The 20,263-nt window shown below is 39.4% G+C and overlaps 1 protein-coding gene across 2 annotated transcripts in view; it reads right to left on the reverse strand.

Annotated features, from left to right (window-relative positions):
* The window catches only part of LOC308117666 (uncharacterized protein), a 136,522-nt gene that overhangs the window by 33,504 nt on the left and 82,755 nt on the right, over positions 1–20,263 (reverse strand). For both annotated transcript variants that reach the window (XM_080476705.1, XM_080476706.1), the window contains 22 exons: positions 17,763–17,816; positions 17,342–17,386; positions 16,841–16,894; positions 15,580–15,624; positions 15,442–15,495; positions 14,251–14,295; positions 14,109–14,162; positions 13,986–14,030; positions 12,727–12,780; positions 11,738–11,782; positions 11,614–11,667; positions 10,408–10,515; positions 10,204–10,257; positions 6,864–6,917; positions 6,387–6,431; positions 5,911–5,964; positions 4,709–4,753; positions 2,693–2,746; positions 2,471–2,524; positions 1,998–2,051; positions 702–755; positions 517–570 (listed from right to left, as the gene is read on the reverse strand). In XM_080476705.1, the coding sequence (XP_080332831.1) occupies positions 517–570; positions 702–755; positions 1,998–2,051; positions 2,471–2,524; positions 2,693–2,746; positions 4,709–4,753; positions 5,911–5,964; positions 6,387–6,431; positions 6,864–6,917; positions 10,204–10,257; positions 10,408–10,515; positions 11,614–11,667; positions 11,738–11,782; positions 12,727–12,780; positions 13,986–14,030; positions 14,109–14,162; positions 14,251–14,295; positions 15,442–15,495; positions 15,580–15,624; positions 16,841–16,894; positions 17,342–17,386; positions 17,763–17,816 (1,179 nt within the window). The remainder of the gene's footprint in view (positions 1–516; positions 571–701; positions 756–1,997; positions 2,052–2,470; positions 2,525–2,692; positions 2,747–4,708; positions 4,754–5,910; positions 5,965–6,386; positions 6,432–6,863; positions 6,918–10,203; positions 10,258–10,407; positions 10,516–11,613; positions 11,668–11,737; positions 11,783–12,726; positions 12,781–13,985; positions 14,031–14,108; positions 14,163–14,250; positions 14,296–15,441; positions 15,496–15,579; positions 15,625–16,840; positions 16,895–17,341; positions 17,387–17,762; positions 17,817–20,263) is intronic.

Genomic DNA, 20,263 nt, shown 5'->3' on the forward strand with positions numbered 1-20,263 from the left:
GTGTAAACAGACATTGTTTTCAAAACATGATTTTGAAACTTTTCTGCGATGAAAACACAAAAAACTATGTATTTTTACTTGCAACGTTGTTGTGTAAACAGGCCTGGATCTCACTTAGATTGTACAAGTGAATGTAAAGAAAAACGAGCTGATTTTGGCTCAAACGTACGAAAAGAACTTGCTTAGTCATTGAAGATGTCGCCTGGCTGCGAGTCTGAGCGCTTCAGGTCTTTAATTTATTTGTCTTGTATCAGCTAAACGTCCCCTCTCGTACATTCCACCCAGAGACTTTCCACCGCTGGATCAAACCAAATCAATCACTGCGAGCCGTCCGCATCTTTACGCTGGCACGTCGTGCACAGTGAGTGAATGCTTTGATTTACACGCCATCCTTGGTCTGACCTCTATCAAACTTGCTCTTAATCTAATCCGCCACACGGTTCTCAGTCCCGCTGAAGAGAAGCCAAGGGCTGAGAGTCAGGAAATATGACTGTAAAATAAACTTCAGACACTTACAGCAGGCCCGGATTTTCCAAGCGCTCCGGGTAATCCTCGTAAACCTGGCTCGCCCTGACGCACGGGACAGAGAAATGCAATGGTCACAGGGTGTGTTGCAGGTTTTGGAGTTTTTTTTAAAAATATATTTAGCATATACAAACATATACTTTTCCTCACTCTCTAATGTTTCTAAGGAAGCTCACCCTTTCTCCGCGGAAACCCGGAGGCCCACGCATGCCGGCGGTCCCCTGGATCCCCTGATGGAGGGAAGAGCGAACATCATCAGTGAGCAAAGGGATGCAGCGCAAACAAGAATAACATGAAGCTTGAATGTCCTTGGTGACTTTGTCTTTAGTATTTTGTATTTCTTTATTTCACCCTTATTTTAGCCGGTAGGTCAATTGAGAGGTAATTCTTATTTACAGTGACTTGCTGGCCAAGAGGCACGGAGATTAACATTGAAAGAAATACTGTATATACAGACATACAATTAAACTGTGTTGCACATCCTTAAAATAAAGAAAGTAATATTGTGGCGTATTTCTGTTCAAACCCATACATTTAGTTTTATTTGTGATTATAGATAAATAAGACAAGAAACCAGCATTTTTCTACAGGTTTGGTTTGGAAATAAAAGGTAAAATTCAGCTAAAATATTCCCATCAGATGATTTGCAGGGAGTGAGCAGGCGAGATCAATACTTTCTGAAGTATGGGTCCACATAGTCGAACGCGAGGCAATGGGCTGCTTGCTCAGCCTTGCATTAATGCAGCAAAATAAAAGGTCATATTCACTCTACATGCATCTGTTTAGTAAAAGTGCAACCTTTGTGATTCAGCAAATCATGAAAATGATGCATCATCTAAAACGCACTCACATCACATCTAAAATTATTTAGTTAATTTCTTTCTTTTTTTTTTGTTTTTTGCCAGCTATGCTACTAAATGGTATTTTACTACAGTGTCAAATCACATCGGGATTTGTAGGAATAAAAACAACATCTACTCTCCATGCAGGTCTCTGGTAAATATCCAGCCAACAAAGAACATTTTAAAATTTGCTGTTGATGTTCGGCAAAGGTGTTAAACTCATTTAAATTTAGGGGCCACATGCAGGCCAATTGACCTTTGGCTAAGCCCCGCCCCCAAATGCAAACGAACCAATAGCATTCAACCACCAACTTCCTGGACATGGACAAACATTCCCAGCTCTGAAGAGAAGCATGATAGCTGGCGACACTTTGGTTGTTTTCTAGGCTATTTACGCCATTTAAGATATAAAACTGGAGAAACAATGTGCCCGGGGCACATGCAACATCGATACGAGGCTTCCCGAAAGGATAGACAGCAGGGTTCACGTTATCCCACTTCCAAGCCCAAAGAAAACAGACAAATGTCTCCTGTGGATTAATCTGTGTGGCAGACCACACATTCTCAAACTGGTGTCTCTGTGTGAATCTAAAGTGATGCAGCTGCTGTCTTTGCTGAAGAATCACTTACATACATGCCTACTGAGCCCTGAGGTCCCTCCATCCCTGCTTTCCCTGTGAAACCCTGCAAACAAAATGCAGTTTTAGAGAAAACATCATTATTAGGCATTAACCACTTTTAATGTTTACTTCATTGAATTGTAGTGCAATTTTATTATTGGAGATGAATAACCAAGGACTGAGTGATAGAATGTGCATATAGCTGCATTATGACACGTTGTGCAGTTCAATCTAAAGACTAAGACTGTAGTGGGAGGAAGATGCTCTAAAATCCGGAGCTAAGAAACAGATTTAAGCACTAATGGTTAAAATAAAGCAATAGTTTTAAAACAGGTCAAATTAAGTACAAATATGCAGACAGGGCAGCGCTCACAGAAACATTGGTTATTGTAAATGTGTTACTAATTTAACATAATCACTTGTATTACAAAAACTGCATTGTTGTAATGTTAATCTCATTACTGATCATTTTGTTATTCTCACCCGATCTCCTGGGGGTCCTGGTGCACCCAGCGGTCCAGCTTTCCCTGGTGTTCCCTGTTAGATAAACCAACAAAGAGTTCTCCTTGAAGGCAGACTATCAGCAGCAATGCATTTTTTTTAACGAGCCAATTAACTCTACAGGAGTACAGATAAAGAAATCTAACTTTGTGTTTATTGTTTGTTTTGTTTTGTTCTTTTTGGGGGGGGTCCTCAGAATCGTACCGGAGATCCCGGTGGGCCGTCCACGCCGCTCTCTCCAGCGAGTCCCGAGATGCCCTGGAAATGAAAGACGTGCTGAGAAACAACCAAAAGAACACAAACTAAAAGTGAATGTGCCAAAAGGAGCCCTGTAATTTATTTATTCCAATTAGCAGATGTGCAGCGAGCTGTTAAATTCTTGATTTAAATGAGTTGCTTCAGTGTTTTACTAATAGTTGTTTAATCTGGCGTTTAATTAATGGTTTCCTGGCCATTCCATGCTATTAGATTTATGAGGATACAATTCCAATGTCATTATGGATAAAAGATTGGAAATTAGAATTTTTTTTTTCAGTTCAGCACAGAGCTTTTTCGGTTTACAATCACTTTGGGCAGCGAAGGATTTCCTTCAACTTGCAGTTTGAGCTTCTACTCCATCACACGATCAGTCGACGTGGGGATTAGATGGATTTCAAAGCATAAACATTACCGACTGTCTCTAAAACGTTGCGGAAATCAGGCTATAAAGTCAGCAGATCTTTGCTTAGAATTTTTATATTATCGACAACAACACTATATTATTTACAAGCCATCAGACATAATTGCTTTTATTACAACAGGTGGGTCTATAACCCTGGTTATTATTATATTAAATCCTGAATATCAGATCATACACTTAAAGGTGTTTAATGAATCAATGAAACTAAAGCCACTTTATCGATCTAATTTTAGTGATTATATTCAGTAGAGTTGATCTAAAGCAGGGATGTCAAACAAAAAGTCAGTGGGTCAAAACTGGCGGCAAGAGGCTCCAGTTCAGCCAAACCACCAAGAAAACCCCCAAAATGACAAAGAAAACACTATCTAGCAACAAAACACAGACTCGAGGTAGGATATCAGTGATGCTGCCATGAAAGACAGCTACCAAATACAATGGTATTATATACTATATTTTGTACCACAGGGTCTTTATGTTGAAATCGTAGCAATTCTTTGGCACTAGTTGTTTGGCTTTGTGAAAATATAGACATTTTTATCAAGTATACTCCGCCCCACAGCAAAGAGAAACTAATGTTTAAATTTGATGGTGCTATCTTAGTGGTCTGGCCCACTCAAGATGAAATTGGGCTGTATGTGACCCCTAAACGAAAATGAGTTAGACATCCCTCTCTTAATGAAAGAAAAAGCCAATTCTTATGACTGCATCAAATGATGCAAACGCAGACAGTCGTTTGCACCACAGAATTTAGCTGAATGACAACGTCATGATAGGAAATAGGAGCAATTAATGTTCATTGGCGTCATCTAAAACCTGAAAAAACGTATACAATCTCCAACTTTAGATCTTAGTTTCAGTTTGTAAGGCCTGCAGAGTCTTTTTTCAAGACAAGGGGTTAAAACATTCCTATTTGATAATATCTATCGTACAGACTAATCAAAGTTCACCCTGGAACATTTTCTTAGTTGTGCTGCTATAGGTTTAGGTCCAGTTTACATGATCTATTTTTCTTTTTTTGAAAGTATCTGTATTCTGTATATGTTTTGACATAACTGGAACAAATTAATCATGAAATCAAAACAATATGGATCAAGGCATTATTGCTGGGCTGTGCTCACATGATTGAAATTTAAATATGAATAAAATAAATATAAGTAATACCCACATTTTCTGAGCTATTGCGCTGACTGCAAAACATGTGTTATTACAACATGAAGTGAAAACGTATCGCACTCTGATGTGTTAATATATGATGTGATGTTATCACATGATGCTTTCCATGGCCTGCAGCACATCTATGACCTCAACCCAAACTATTACACATGTTGAAAGATATTTTAAAGACACTAATTAAGGTTTTAAGCACACCTGATACGTGTAGCCCGGTTGGGAGTTTTGTTTTGTTGCCTGCTTTATAGTCTGCTCATGAATCTATAAAACGCTCTGTGATTTTGTCTTGTGAAAGTGTAATGGTGTGTTTGCTGTTCTGTCGAACCCTGGAGGTCGAGGGAATGAGGTCACTCAGCGGCTAAACGTCTTACCGTCGGCCCTTTACTGCCGGCGCTGCCAGCTGCACCCGAGGGACCCTGAAACACACAAGATACCAAAACTGCAATTTGCTTTCAGTGGAGGTCAACGAGAGTGCCAGCTCAGGCTTTTATCACTCGCTCCCACAGAAATAATAAAGTTCTGCACTAAATGGAGAAAATCTAATATTTGTAATCATATAATGTGCCTCTGAGTTACAATTAAATCCCACAGTGAGATAAAAGTTTCAGTGCGGGATAACAAGCAGCAGTGAATACTCAGACTGTACAAAGACTGCCTCCTGCTGCCCGACGCAGCGCCCAATTCACAGAGGCGCTTCTCACTCAGAGCAGGAGTCAGTCTTGACAGTTTGAGGTCATTTCGATCACGCTTTCAGTGCATCGCTCCGAAAGATTTGTATTCAGTGGAAATAGCGTCTTAAAGTGTGTCATAAACAGAGTAACACCTCCCTGGAAGAGAAATGCTGGAACTGCACTGAAGAGGAAAGAGAAAAAACACTGATCTGAGTTTACATCTATATTGAGACATATGATCCAGGAAGCAGGGCGATTATAAAATGTAAATTTTAAAGAGGAGGTAGGATCAAATAGTTTTGACTTCCTCCTATCACTTTTCAGACATGTTGCACTAGATATATGTATTAAATGTATGTGTATATATGTCATATAAAAACAATAATAACAACAATAAGAAAATTATAAACAATAATGATAATAATCATAATCATCATCATCATCATCATAATAATAACAACAACAACAACAAATGCATAAATAAATGCATAAATAAATGCATAAATAAATGCATAAATAAATAAATAAATAAATAAATAAATAAATAAATAAATAAAGGGATTGTAATACAGTAGGAGAGGAGTCACAGTTATAGTATTTTTAGTTCCCAAGTGTAAACCCATGTCACATTTCAGATACTTACAGCTGTCTTTTGCTACCTGGTTGACTTCATACAATCCCCAGCCCCTTACCTCCACCTTAACCATTGCAGATACGTTCTTTCCCTCATTTTAAACTTATTTCAATGATGATCTTAGCTCTAAAACCACAGTAAGGTATACAACCTACAAGTTTATTGTGCTCCCAATCTATGGGAACAACAAAAAGGCAGAAATTAAGACCACGCAGGCACACACAGTAATTTCAGGTGATGAGATTGGAATATGATAGAGAATGGGAACCTGTGTACCAGGCTTTCCTTCTGCTCCCCCTGGTCCGGGCGGGCCTGGCAAACCCTGCAACAAACAGCCACAAACACAAACAGCACACAAACACAGCACAAAGGAAGAAAACTGTTAGGATTATTGCTTGTTTTTCTCTCTCTGTAAGCTCTTTTTATTCACATGGATGAATGAATGTGCATTCAGGCCAACTTCAGGAAATCAAATCTGTACATAGCTCACACACACACACACACACACACACACACACACACACACACACACACACACACACACACACACACACACACACACACACACACACACACACACACACACACACACACACACACACACACACACACACACACACACACACACACACACACACACACACACACACACACACACACACACACACGCACACACGCACACGCACACGCACACACACATATAGTTTTTGTCATTTTGAACTCCGATCATGTGTTTAACTTTACCGATGGGCCTGGTTGGCCGGGGTGTCCCCTCGGTCCAGAGTAACCCTGGAAATGAGAAGAGGCAGACGAAGCATCAGCGACATAGCTATCACACACATCGGGGCTGTCAACATACCAACATTATAAACTTTGATAGAATCTAAAAAGAAGATGTAATGCTTCTACAATGTAATAATGAATAAAGAAAAAAACTTTGAGAGACTTGAAGAGCTGGTCCAAAAACTAAATATAAACCTTAACCCCCCCTCCCGAAATATTGAATGTTTTATCTATTCATTCATTTTAGATGGAGAGGTTTTCAAACTGAAACAGTTACAGAGACGATAAAAATCTGGAATGCCAAACTTAGTCTCAATCTGTACAGCCAGCTTCAACTGCATTAACAAGAACTGTATCCTAAACAAAAAACACTAACAAAGTATGGCGACGTCGACGTCGACATCGTGATCCAGGTAACATCAAAAATGTCCATCATACCTTGTTGCCTCTGGGTCCGGGTTTGCCGGGACGTCCATCGGGTCCGCGGTTCCCCTTTAAGGAAGTTAAGAGATTAGTTATTTTAGTTTCCACATTGAGCACAATTTCATCTCCAGTGAGCTGGACTGGTGAAATAGTGCCAAAATAACATTTAATGTCAAACTTTCTTTGTTGTTGCACACAGAGTACAGACAAGCATACATGATAAAAATGTCAACCTTTTCACAAAATGTCAACAAAAAACCAAGTTTAATTAAAAACCTCTGGAGCAAAATAAAGTGAAATGTCCAAAATAACTTCTCCTTTCCCTGTTGCATGATGGGAGTTTTTACAACCTCACTCTGACTGCATGGCTTTGAGGCTAATGCTAGTCTGCTATCTGTCATGACAGCGTCACTGATATCTCAGCTCGGGTCTCAGTGTTGTGTTGTGTCCACTACTCTAAAGTAATCATTAAAAAAATAAATAAATCATTGTTTGAAATGTTTACCATTTGCTTGGTGATATGGCCGAATCGTAGCCTCACAGTTTTAGGCTCAAGTTTGACACCCCCTTTATCAGAGGCTGTCGCGAAACCAATAATCTCCCCTGTTAACTATCTCAAGTTTTCCAACTTGCTGGATTTGCACGATTAAATATTAATATTAATTCAACTAAATGTGTTTGACTGAATGACTTGAGAATGAATATACAAGTGTTAGCCTGAGTCTGATGATATTTCTCCCAGCCAGCAGGTAAATGTGCCTGCAACGGATCATTACGGAGGTGTGGATGTGTGTCCAGGCTCTTTGTTGGTGCAGCTGCGCTAATGAGCATCTTCAACCAGGTTTTCAGTCAATGGCACAGCGTGTCGCTTCTCTGAAGCCCCGGACAATGGTGCGCCGGCACAAAGAATCGACTATTTCCTGCTTGATACACATGTCTTGTCACCATCTCAAGATTCCCTGAAGCCCTGGTGTTTCCAGACGCTTCCAAGAATGTCTCTTCTGTGTTCATGAAAAAAACAGACGGATGTGTTTGTGTCTGGCACATGGCAGGAATACCTTTATAACCACCCCGGTGGGAGGACAGCGTCTGTATTTGTGAGCTTCACTTCCGAGAGGGGAGCTGTCGCATGAGATCAGATTGTCACGTACCAGCTGCTCTAAACTCCAGCGACCAGGTTAACTATCAAGTACCGAGAGATACGGTGTGAGCTCGGAATCTGACCGATGTAGTTGCAGTGATGGCTGAAACACACCGATCCATGAAGTGGAGGTTAGGTACAATGATGCGGTGTGTAAACAAGGAAAGCTGAGTGTGAGTAGATCCAGATTAAGAACGATGACTGGTCCAAGTGTTTGAATGAAACAGGACAGTACTACACCGTCATCTGCATACACGGAGATTCATTTCTGACACACAGCAGATACTGAGTGACCCTATAGAATGACGAAATGAGCTTTCATTTCTGTGTATATGTGTGCTCCACTACTTACCTGACGTTTAATGGCCCTCAAAGCGCTTTACGATGTTTGTCCCATTCACACACATTCACACAGGCAAAGCTCAACCCATCCACTGGGAGTTCAGTGTATTGATCAAAGATCGACAGATAGGGGATTGTTGTTTTGGAATGAGACACAAGCCACCCTACCGACTGAGCCGCAGCCGTATAGAGCAATTTCTTTCAAAAGGTTTATGTCAGAACGTGAACATTTTCTAAAACACCTTTTCCAGTCGATCACTTTTGTGTAATGGGAGAAAACATTTGGCCAACATGTAGCTGTGACTACAATATATATAGTCACTTCATATTATGACCAGAATAATTTGTCGAATTCCAGAAATTGTCTTAAAATGATCTGTATAACACAGATAATGTAGCTACATGTGGCCAAATGTTTTCTGCCGAACAAGATGTAAATAGTGTAATACAAATCCACTGCGGTGAAGTGAGACTGTTGGAATTGCATTTATTTTACACAGATATATAAAATAACTGTATAAAATATAAGATATAAAGATTTATATTCAGGTTTGTCATGTTTTTATTTCAAAAGAATAGTTGATAATATGTGAACTTCTTGATGATATATTAATTGTTGCTCTAAAACAAAGACAGAGATTTAGAGTTGTAGTTCTATAAATCATTTACTGGAGATGAAATCTTGCTGTATGTGGCCCCTAAAGTAACGTGAGTTTGACACCCTTGAAATAAATTGCACAAAGGTGTGTGTGTGTGTGTGTGAACGTGTGTGAGGCTGTAAATGAGAGTAGAAGATGGATGTGGAGGTTAACAAGTGATTGTATTTTCTGCACTGCTATGCAACTCTCCCTCATAAAAGAGACATTTCTCTCAAAGGCGCTTCCTGCTAAAAAAACATAGATTAAAAAATATATAATTTCTTAAGCGTGGCGTCACAACACAACCCTGAGACCTGAGCTGAGAAATCAGAGATGCTGCCATGAAAGCAAACAAAAAAACAAAAAACGACACAATTCAACAGCTATTGGAGACGTTTTCTGGACAATTTAATGCATTTTGCACCAGAAGGTTTTGTTCAAATTGGCTTTATCTTCAGATTTTATTCATTTTTAGTAGTAATTGTTTGGTTTTTGCAACAACAAAAAAAAAAATATATATATATATCAACATTTTCATCACTTATATGCCGTGCTTACAGCGAAGGAAAACTTTAAAATTAAAATTTAAAGGTTATAATGGCACTATTTTAACGGTCTGGCCACTCAAGATGGAGTTGGACTGTATGTGGCCCCTGATCACCACTGATCTACAGTAAATTGATGCTGATAATGTTGACGGCATCATACTATGTTGCCTGTTTGTAGTATTGTAGTAGTTTATTGTATTTACCTCCCGTTAGAATAAAACATGGCATGTATTTTGAACTTCTAAAGATACATGACAATGAGAAAGTGATTGTTTATGTGTCGTCTATGTATTGTTCAAATTCTTTGGAATCATTAGTATAACTGTATAACATGGATTAATGAGCTTATTTTTGAAACCTTTTCAACATTAATCCACATCAGCATTCACCTCCTGTTTGAAAAGAAGACAAACATCGTATCATTCATGTGGGGATTATTTCTGTTCTCACAACCGAGGAGGAGCTGTGACAAGTAATTCCAATTATCATTTGACGCCGTTTGACACGCAGCTGCGGCAGCGTGAGGGGTTACTTTTTCTTTAAAACATTCTGGCTCCATCACTCTGAAGATGCTCTCTCACCTAATAAAATGGTTCGATTTACATTCAGAAGGCCGCCGGCTGTGACGTTACACAGTTAAACGCTGATGTTCACGTTGACATGAAGGCATCTCAATCATCACTGACCTTTAACCCACGGCTGCCCTGTTTCCCCTGAGGACCCGTTTCCCCGTTTGAGCCCTGAAGGGAGAAATCATTTTTTTTTAAAAAAAATGAGTCGAGCCATTTGGGCTGCAATGTTGAATACAACTGCTGTTGGTGCAGATTTACAATCATCCGCCTATCATGTGGAACTGCCTAATCAACCTAAAAAGACTTTAAGTGTCCTACCTGGACGCCTCTGGTTCCCGGCCAGCCCTGGGCTCCTGGGAAACCTGGGAAACCGATGGGGCCCCTCTCTCCCTGAGGACCCCTGATCCCTGATGCCCCCTGAAAGCCCTGAAAGAAAAACACATCACTTCTTACTTCTGGTTTTTCTAACACACGAGGAGCAGTTCTTTAAAAGGTTATCTGGATGTTTCGACTCTTCTTTGGGTTTCTATAGAAAAACAGCAGCAGCAGACGTGAGAGTGAACAAAGCAGATAAATCATCAGGAATGCTGATGCCATCCTTTCTGAGTTCCAGTTTTTACCTTCTGGCTTTGGGCTCAGACTTTAACAGGTACAAGCAATCCTTCGTACCTAAAGCCATTTCCCTTCTGACTCCAGGGCAGGGGGGGGAGGAGACGGATCTACTTTGATATCCTGTGGCTTCTCGCAGGTAGGCAGGAATTTAAAGGTCCCATATGCAACAATTGATTTTCTAATGGTTTTCTGCCAGTACTATGTGTTACCATAGCCTGTGTGTGAGGCCCCAGAAGTGAAGAAAGTCTGTCATCTCCCTCACTTGCTTGCTCCACGTTTTAGTGAGTGTGCGGTCGTACAGGCGCTTCAGAGATTTTCTCTTCATGACATCATGAGGGGAAATAACCACCCCCTCTGGTAGTGAATAGTCAATTTGACCCTCCTACAGGTCGAAGAGCTCTGCCCTCTGAAATTATGAGCCGGCACCATACCGAATACAGATTGGAGATGTTGCACATTCACATGCGCTCAAAGCGTGTTACCATTCAAAAGGATGACAGGATGATAGGATTTAAAATATACACCACCCGATGAGACATTTTTCTTTATATTTTAGAAATGTCAAAACATGTATGTGCATTCAGGTCAACTTCAGGAAATCAATGTAGCCGCACAGCAGCCTTTTTAAGGCAATGTTCCTCTAAATGACATCGTAACATTTCATTTGTCATTTTAACATTTTATGTATTTAATTGATTTGAATTTTTTCAGTTTGATCACACTTACTTTTCATAATCACTTCTTATTATATATATATTATAAAACATATTCATATGATAAGATATATAAATGTGAAATCAGTGTATGAATGCATCTATGTTCCCAATCACGCATAAAAATCACCAGTGAAAAAAAAAAGCTAAATCAGTTTGTTCCCTTTTGGTGGTGTACTGAAGAAAAATGTGTTTGTACTTTGTCTCCTTTGGGTCCTGGCTCTCCCTTGTCTCCATCTGGGCCTCTGTTACCCTGTTGACAAGACGACAATGAAAATACAGGCAGAGTCCAGCATGTGTGTAAAGATATTGCAAACACTCACCAGTCCTCCAGGAAAGCCCACGTGACCCAGGCTGCCTGGCGCGCCCTGTGGAGAAAGAAGGTAAAATCAAATCTAAATGAATCTAAATCGAAAGTATGAATAGATTATTCAGTTATTAACTTGATGAGAACATTGTTGAAAATCTACTGATTTATTATTCAGGGACTGAATGTTCACGGTGATCAATGCTGAATTTAAACAGCATCCAGTGATTATGCACTGAGAATATATCACCACTAGATGGCAGTGTGATACTGCAGCAGGTTTTCTGCAGGCGACCTGCTTCTGCAGGTACAGTGTGAGGATGTGAGGGTTTGGACCAGGGGTCTGTTTAGTTCCTTTGTATTGGCTTTTTGAAAAATATATGTCGAAACATTTTTCATCCTAGATATTTTTTTATTTTCATACCTGGTTCATTTCAAACAGACTTTCTTGGCTAAAAAGTTTTATTAAAAAAAAGGCCACAATCTGCTAAAATTGCAATTTGCAAAAAGGCTATAAAGTGCTAAAAACCAAAAGTTTCCCGGAACGATTAGCAAAACAAAAGAAGCCAGGTTTACTAAAAAAAAAAAAAAAAGTAATCCAAATGTTTGAAACTGTCAAGAATGGAGCAAAAACAGGTCACATGGTGAACATGGCTTATAAAGAAAATTGTTAAAAAGTCAAAATGGCTGAATCAGATAAAATAGGATAAAAAAGTTAAAGCTGAAACAGCTAAATTTATTCTAACTTGTGGCCATGAAACATGAATGTACATTAAGCAAAACTACATAAAAAAAAACTTTATCAGCCCTGTGATCTTTTAGGATTAAACGTGTTTTGTGGCTTCAGAAGAATCTTATTTGTTGGAAAGAGACAAAATGATGGGACAGGTTGCAGACCTCTGATCTCGTATTTCTTTTTTTCTTGAATTTTATTGTCTCATGCATGTAATCTGCTCGCACATAATCTGTAATCTGATGTTCTGGAGGCGTTACGGTGCGACTTACCACTGGCCCCTCAAAGCCTGGATCCCCTCGGTCTCCCATTGGCCCCACAAGCCCCTTGGTGTTAAAAAAACGCAAATGTTCATTTTACTCACTGAAACCCAGCTCAATGTTCCCTATAAATACTTGTAAATTCAGTCACAGTATGACATGAAGATAAAGGGACTACTTATATAACAAAAGCTGACCAAGCCACCTGTTTCATTATCACCACATTCCAAATTCTCTAAACCAGACAAATCTCTTGTTGTATTTCTAGAAAAATAGATTTTTCATTGTCGACTATTGAGTCACAACGTCGCAGCTCCAATATGATTAATATCAACTTGACCAATTAATGAACTGAACCCCACGGAGGGTGGAGGTCTCTTCAGAGGACTTTGTTTTGATTTCTTCTTTGCATTGAAGAGATTAATTCATCTGTGTAAACACACACACACACACACACACACACACACACACACACACACACACACACACACACACACACACACACACAACACAAGCACCCACACTTGTACACTCGTATTGTTAATTTGAGTGTCAAACTCATTTTGGTTCAGAAGCCAAATACAGATCGATCCATTTCGTTTTGAATCGTCCAGACTGGTAAAATAGTACTGTTAGGATATTTGTGAAAAAAAAAAAATAAATAGATAAATAAAATAAAAAAATCTGTGTTTTCTTTTACGGTTTTACCATTTTCTTGGTGGTTTGTCTGGATTAGAGGCCTTTATGTTTGACAGCCATAAGATTACGAGCCAAACTGAATACAGATCCATCCAGACACCAGGAGAACACGCAAACTCCTGGATTAGAGTAGAATATAGTAAAGTCATTAGGAGATATTTCCCTCTCAATCTCAGGTCGACGGGTCGGAGGGTTGAATTTGGCTGCTTGGCAATTTTTGAAACACCAAATCGTTGACTTTAAACTAAATAAGATGGCGAGTTTTGCAAACTGAATGCTTCTTTAGCACATTTTTCAATAAAATAGAGGGTTTATATTATTTGATCATCAATTCATTCGGCTTTTATTTAAATGTCAAAGTTTTACAAATTGCAAACACTGTTGCCTTCTCAATGCAAATGTATTGAAATATATTGGAGTTATTATCGTTATTACATGTGAAAATATATGATTTCACAAAAACATTTTGAACTAAAGGCTAACTTCTCACCTCCTGATGACCCTGACTGGGGGTTTTCAACAAGTTCCGAATCACAATTTTACATCTCAAAATGCCACAAAGCCAAACTCACGGGATCTCCTTTCGGTCCGGGAACGCCCGTCAGGCCCGGATGTCCCTGTTGGGATACGCAGACTGTCAAAAACACTCCTGCTCTTTACCTACAGCCAACAAGACGCCTTGAACTTCAGCCTACTTGAAGTCCTCTGAGTCCCGGAGGTCCCGTCTGTCCCTCCACGCCCGGAGGACCCTGCTCGGTGAAAATGAAGAAAGGGTAATACATCTGATGTCAAACACAGACTCTGGCTGAATGGGTGCAGGATGTACAGAGGTGGTACCTGTGGGCCTTGGGGGCCGACGCCACCAGCAGGACCCAGGTCCCCCTGAAACAAACATGGGGCGACTCAGACACAAACGAGGCTCCTTGTGAATAACATCTGTCAGCATTTCTAACTGGGTTTAATCACATATTTTTATGCATTAATCTAATTACTATGTGCAAAATCAAGTCAAAAGTAATATATTGTGTTGTTTCAAAAAGCAGTTTAAACAGCAACAAAGAAGCAGTTAAAGTCTTTTTCTTCTTTCCTCTTAGTTATTTGCCAATTCCAGGACATTGATGTTTTACCGAGTTTATTTTAGCAAAATAAAATGACCTTTAGAGTCCAGAACCAAGATCATAATAATAGTTTGGTCTGAAAATAACAGGTATTTTGTGTGGAAATCTGTCCTTTCTTTGTGGATTAATGCTGCTCTCGTATAGAAACGGTGAGAAGATCTGAATCTGAAAGCTCCACTGCATTCATCGTCCTCCCCGTGTGGGACCCGGCGACGGAAACGAAGGTTCAAGTCCTGGCGTTGGCAAGTCGCCGTCGAAGCTTCCTGATGTCCCTATCGTTCCAGTTCAGCATCATTTTGCCGAAGCATCAACATCCTGCTCACTCCCTGACAGTGCGGCCGCGTTTTAATTAGAAAGAGTCCGATCTGCTGCAACCTGGAAACTCAACAAACTCCAGACGCTGGACGCTTCTAACAAGCTGCTTCACTCTTCTATATAAATGGCTCACAGGGACATGTTCTCTCTTATATATATATATATATATATATATGATTTATATACATTTATATTAAACATAGCAGATTATTTTTCAGTAGTTCAATGAATACATCCTTAAAATTACCAACAAGTACCACTGATGTAATTCACCAAGCAAAATTGGCACATTTATAATCTATAGTGAACATAATCAACCCAGTTACTCACCCTACAAATGTGCTCCTTACAAATGTGGCACAAGTTAAACATGGAACAAACAGACTTTCGATAAGAAACATTTTCAAGAAGCAATGATGCACTTGGAAAAAATTCTAATCACATGTCATCTCACTTTTTGTGCTATGTTAGTATTATAATCAATTAGAACATTTGAATACTTCTCCACAGATCCAGTGTAAAACGTTTTTGAAGTTTGCCGCCTTTTCAAGCCGCAGACTAACTAAAACACTCGATGCTTGAATTGTAATTGTACCCTGGAGCCGTTAACTCCTTGAGCTCCGACTCGTCCTGTGGCACCCGGCGCGCCCTGCAACACGCACAGAGGGATGTCAGACACTTTAAAGAAAATAAGCAGAAATATCGTGTTGTTTGAATTGAGCCGCGTGCTCACCGGTGGTCCCGGTGGACCCGGGGGGCCGTTCAGTCCACTTTCCCCCTGGGGGACGAAACCGTATCAGTACAAAACGCCGTTGTAGAATTCGTCACTGTTCACACCTTCAATAGTACTTTAATATCCAGGAGAATAACACGTTGTAGCAGCGCATTATGTAATAACGGTGCAATACGTAACAATGTAATACATTTTCACCTCATTATGTAATAACGCCACATTTTGTAATAACTTGTTACATATTGCAACAGTTATTACAAAATGTGGGTTAAATGATTAAATGCACTTAAAATCTGGTTTCATTTCTTCCCCCCCAAAAAATAGAAATGGCTGGTTGAAATACTGATTGGCTTGGAACGTTAAAAATGTCCAGCCACAGCGGCAGGTGATCTAGAAGGTTAAACCTGATTTAGAGCCCCTCATTCTCCCATTACTATGTTGGCAGGACATGAGCAAATGCAAAGAGCGACATAGAGCTCTAGTCCAACTGAATCTTAATTCTTTCCCATTATTAAACATAGAACCATGTATATGGATAAAGGGCGAATAATCATTACATAATACACCAAATTATCACATTTTCTTCACTTTGTAAGAACTCTTGCAATATGTAAGAAGTATTACAAAACGCAGCGCTGCACACGTCTTTATCAATACGCCAAAAAATGAAGTAAAAAAACAGCCGATAATGTGTAAAATGTAAATAAAAACATGATGCAGCGACGTACGATTTGCTTAAACTCTGTCTTTTACAATTTTTTTTCTTTGGTGCATTTCACTGCATTTTCCTGACATATACTCCACGACAAAGAAAAAACTTATTTTACATTTAAAGGTTATTATGACAGTATTTTCCTGGTACAGCCGACTCAAGATGAAACTGGGCTGCTTGTGGCCCCTGAACTAAATCCTGAAACCTTGTTGTTACCTATTGTAAATAAAGTATGAGGAATGATCTCAGGCTCTTTCACAGTGTAGTTAAAAGGGAAAAATAATTAAGACCAGCAATTTTGTTACGCACATCTTAGTAACTATTGTTATATAATTGTGTGTGTCAATTTTGATCAATTGGCCCTAATTTAGTAAACAACAATTTAAATGAAAAATAAATCATATATTGAAGTAACTTGATCACAACAACAGTAAACGATGCAGTAAAAAAGTAGCAACAAACAACAAAATAAGTGATTAAATGATGTAATCCAAATAAATGTGTTGTTTATTGATTTCAGACAAAAAAGAAAAGCAGTTCTTCACTCACATCGGGTCCATGCAGCCCTTCTGCTCCCGGTCCACCTCGGATCCCTTGAGGCCCCTACAGAGAAGATTGAAGTTAAATTAACTCCTTGTGTCACAGTTCAAGTTCTTCATGAGGAGGAGTAACAACACTGATTATCGATCAATACTCAGACTGCACGTATGAACGCAGAATACATTGACAAATAAATGGAAGTGAGCTGATCGAACTTCCAAAGTGAGCTGGATTAGGAATTTAATTAAATGCGTGTCTTTCTTCCAGTATTACACTGAATATATCAGGAGAGGATTGGTGTTTAATCTTATTGTTTTCATTGATCCTCTGATGTACTTCCATCTCGTCCGACTCACTTTGTGTGCCTTCAACTGTAATGTGCTTTATAACATAGAGTTAATATTATTATATTATATTATAATATATTATTATTATTATATAATACTACAATATCTGTTTGTTTTTTTACATTCTTTTCATGAATGCAGTAATGCAGTACAAGATACTTACTCGAGGTCCGACCAGACCAGCAGGACCGGGTAGCCCAGTTGAGCCCTGAACAAAGAAAATACTCATCATTCATATGCAGTGTTAATGCAAAAAAGAGTAATCATGAGTGTTAAAAAACATAATCAAACACTGAAGAGCCAAATTAAGATGAATCCCTGAGCAATAACAGCTCTAATCATAAGTTAGATCAGGTACCAAGACGTTTGCAGCAGATAATTAAAATCAGGGGTGTCAAACATAAAGTCCGCGGGCCAAAACGAAGAGGCGCCAATCCGGCCCCGCAAACCATTTTATCTGTCCGTGGTCGTCATGTTTTGTGTGATCGGTGTTTCATGAAACCAAACGTATAGCAGAAGGCTCTCAAAGCAAAGTCAGACTGTGATTGAGTGGCTGGACGAATAACAAACGTACGACATCGTACCTTTTCACTAGGTTCACCAGCTTCTCCTCTCGGACCCTTGAGGCCAATGAGACCCTAAGTAGGACGAAGAAAGAAGCACACACATCAACAACACTTAAAACGGCTTGCTTTCTCACAGGTGATTAAAAGCCATAATAAGAACATGAGCAGGTGTTGCGTTAAAGCTCCGATAATCAATATTCTGAACTAACTATGTTGATTGCTTTGGCATTCTGCTTTCTTTTTGTACAGATGACGGCTGCTGGCACCGTGTTGGAGGTTTGTGGATTGTTTAAATTCTATTTATGTACGATAATGAGAAGCCGCTGTATTGTTCTGCTTATTTTTCTTCCGCCTGATTTTTCACTCGTCACCATTAGTGGTATTTAATTGATATTTGTTTTTATGTAACATGTACTTTATTGATAGTTTTTTATTTTACTAGGACTATATTTATACTTTTGAATAATTACTGTTACCAATACACATCTCTCTCTCTCTCTCTCTCTCTCTCTCTCTCTCTCTCTCTCTCTCTTCTCTCTCTCTCTCTCTCTCTCTCTCTCTCTCTCTCTCTCTCTCTCTCTCTCTCTCTCTCTCTCTCTCTCTCTCTCTCTCTCTCTCTCTCTCTCTCTCTCTCTCTCTCTCTCTCTCTCTCTCTCTCTCTCTCTCTCTCTCTCTCTCTCTCTCTCTCTCTCTCTCTCTCTCTCTCTCTCTCTCTCTCTCTCTCTCTCTCTCTCTCTCTCTCTCTCTCTCACATACACATATTGATAGAGTTATTGCTATCTTAACTCATTACGTCCTCCAAGGATGTAATAAAACAATTGGTGTATATTTGTTCGTCTGTCTGTATGACTGTTAGCGAGATTACGTCAAAACTACTGCACAGATTTTGTCGACATTTTCACCACAAATAGATATTAGGCCATGGAAGATTCCATTCCATTTTGTAGGTGATCCCGATATATATTCTTTTTCGGAGACCAGGTCGACCTTTGGCGGACGTCAGCAATCTCTGATTGCTCTTCTTTTGTAGTGGCAGTATGGGGACACTAGTTGGCTTTGAGCATTGAACCCTCAAACATCTCCGAAGCTTCGTTTAACTCGAGAGGCTGCATTTTTCTTTTATCTTATGTGCAACACTCAACTTGTGTGGCCTAAACGTTCCTTTCCTTCAGTGTTTTGTCTGGTTTAAAGGAGCCTCCACACATCTTGGACTTATAGTTTGAGTGCAGCTGATCAACTAAACAATGTGGAAACGCATTGTTTGTGTTTGCGCAGAAACATATTGAAAATGATGCCCATTTACATGGAAACAGCCGAAACGCTGAAAATGAGGCAGCTTTCATGTTGGCGCCACTAGTGGGTGCTGTTGGCGTAAGCAAGGTGTCATCACAACAGTTTGAGAATTCACGCAGTCAATCCCGATTTCAGAGTTTAGAGTGAGGAAGTGAAAAGGGGATGAAGTCTCTTCAGCTGCACCACAGAATCCTCAAGAGACATTCCTACAATCTCAGACATGACGTGATAACGAGGAGCTTGTTTCATTCGTGGTAATGACAGTAATGCAACGCAAATGTCTGAGTGCAGAGGAGCTGGCTTTCATCTCAACGTTCAGCTGGGCCGATGAGACCTCTGGCTGGTTATTGATCCACGACTCATTTCTGTTGTTTCACTCGGTTCTGGGAAAAAGAGCCTGCAGCGGAACACGGAAACGACTGTGTTGATTCTGTTTCTTTGTCTTTCATCAGATCGGGTCTGATTTACATCAAGTGACTTCGTAACAGCTCGGGTTGTGACCACAATAAAGGACTTGCTAAGAAACTTGTAAATACTCTTCGTCAGTGTTTTTCTTCCACTATTGTCCAGTAAAGTATTATTTTATGATTGGCCGTTAAAACAAAAACACATGTTTTCATCATAAATCGCCTCTTTACTGTAATGAAGATTCAGTTCCTCTTTTATTGTCTCAATCTTCATATATTAACCCCTTCTAAATCAATTTTCTTTTGATTCCATGAAGCCTATAAGTCTGTGGTTGTAATTTAAGATTGTGTTTTCATATTTGTCACAAAAATTATAGTTACAGACAAACGGTCAAATTTTTGTTTTCTGAAATCCGACGCAAGTCAAGTGCAGGGGTGTCAAACATAATGCCTGCAGGCTGAAACGGCCTCCAAACATCATTTCACTGTATTTTGCACCAGAAAATATCTTTAAAATTGCATTTATGTTGAGATTGTAGCCATTGTTGGGAGTAATTGTTTGGTTTTGATGAAAATATTGAACTTTTCCTCATGCATACTCTGCGCCACGACAAGAAAATAAATAAAAAAATGTTAATGTTTAAATTTAAAGCTCCTGTATTATCCAGTATTACAGTACATATAATACATATTATATTATATTACAGTACATATTATACATATTATACAATTTCCCCAAATCGCCTTGGTCCTGAATTTCGGCCAGTCTAAAAGTCCCTCTCATGAGCTCTACTGAGAACAGGCTGTTTCTGTGTCTGT

The sequence above is a fragment of the Lipophrys pholis genome (assembly GCF_963383615.2).
Source record: "Lipophrys pholis genome assembly, chromosome: 12".
Classification (NCBI taxonomy): domain Eukaryota; kingdom Metazoa; phylum Chordata; class Actinopteri; order Blenniiformes; family Blenniidae; genus Lipophrys; species Lipophrys pholis.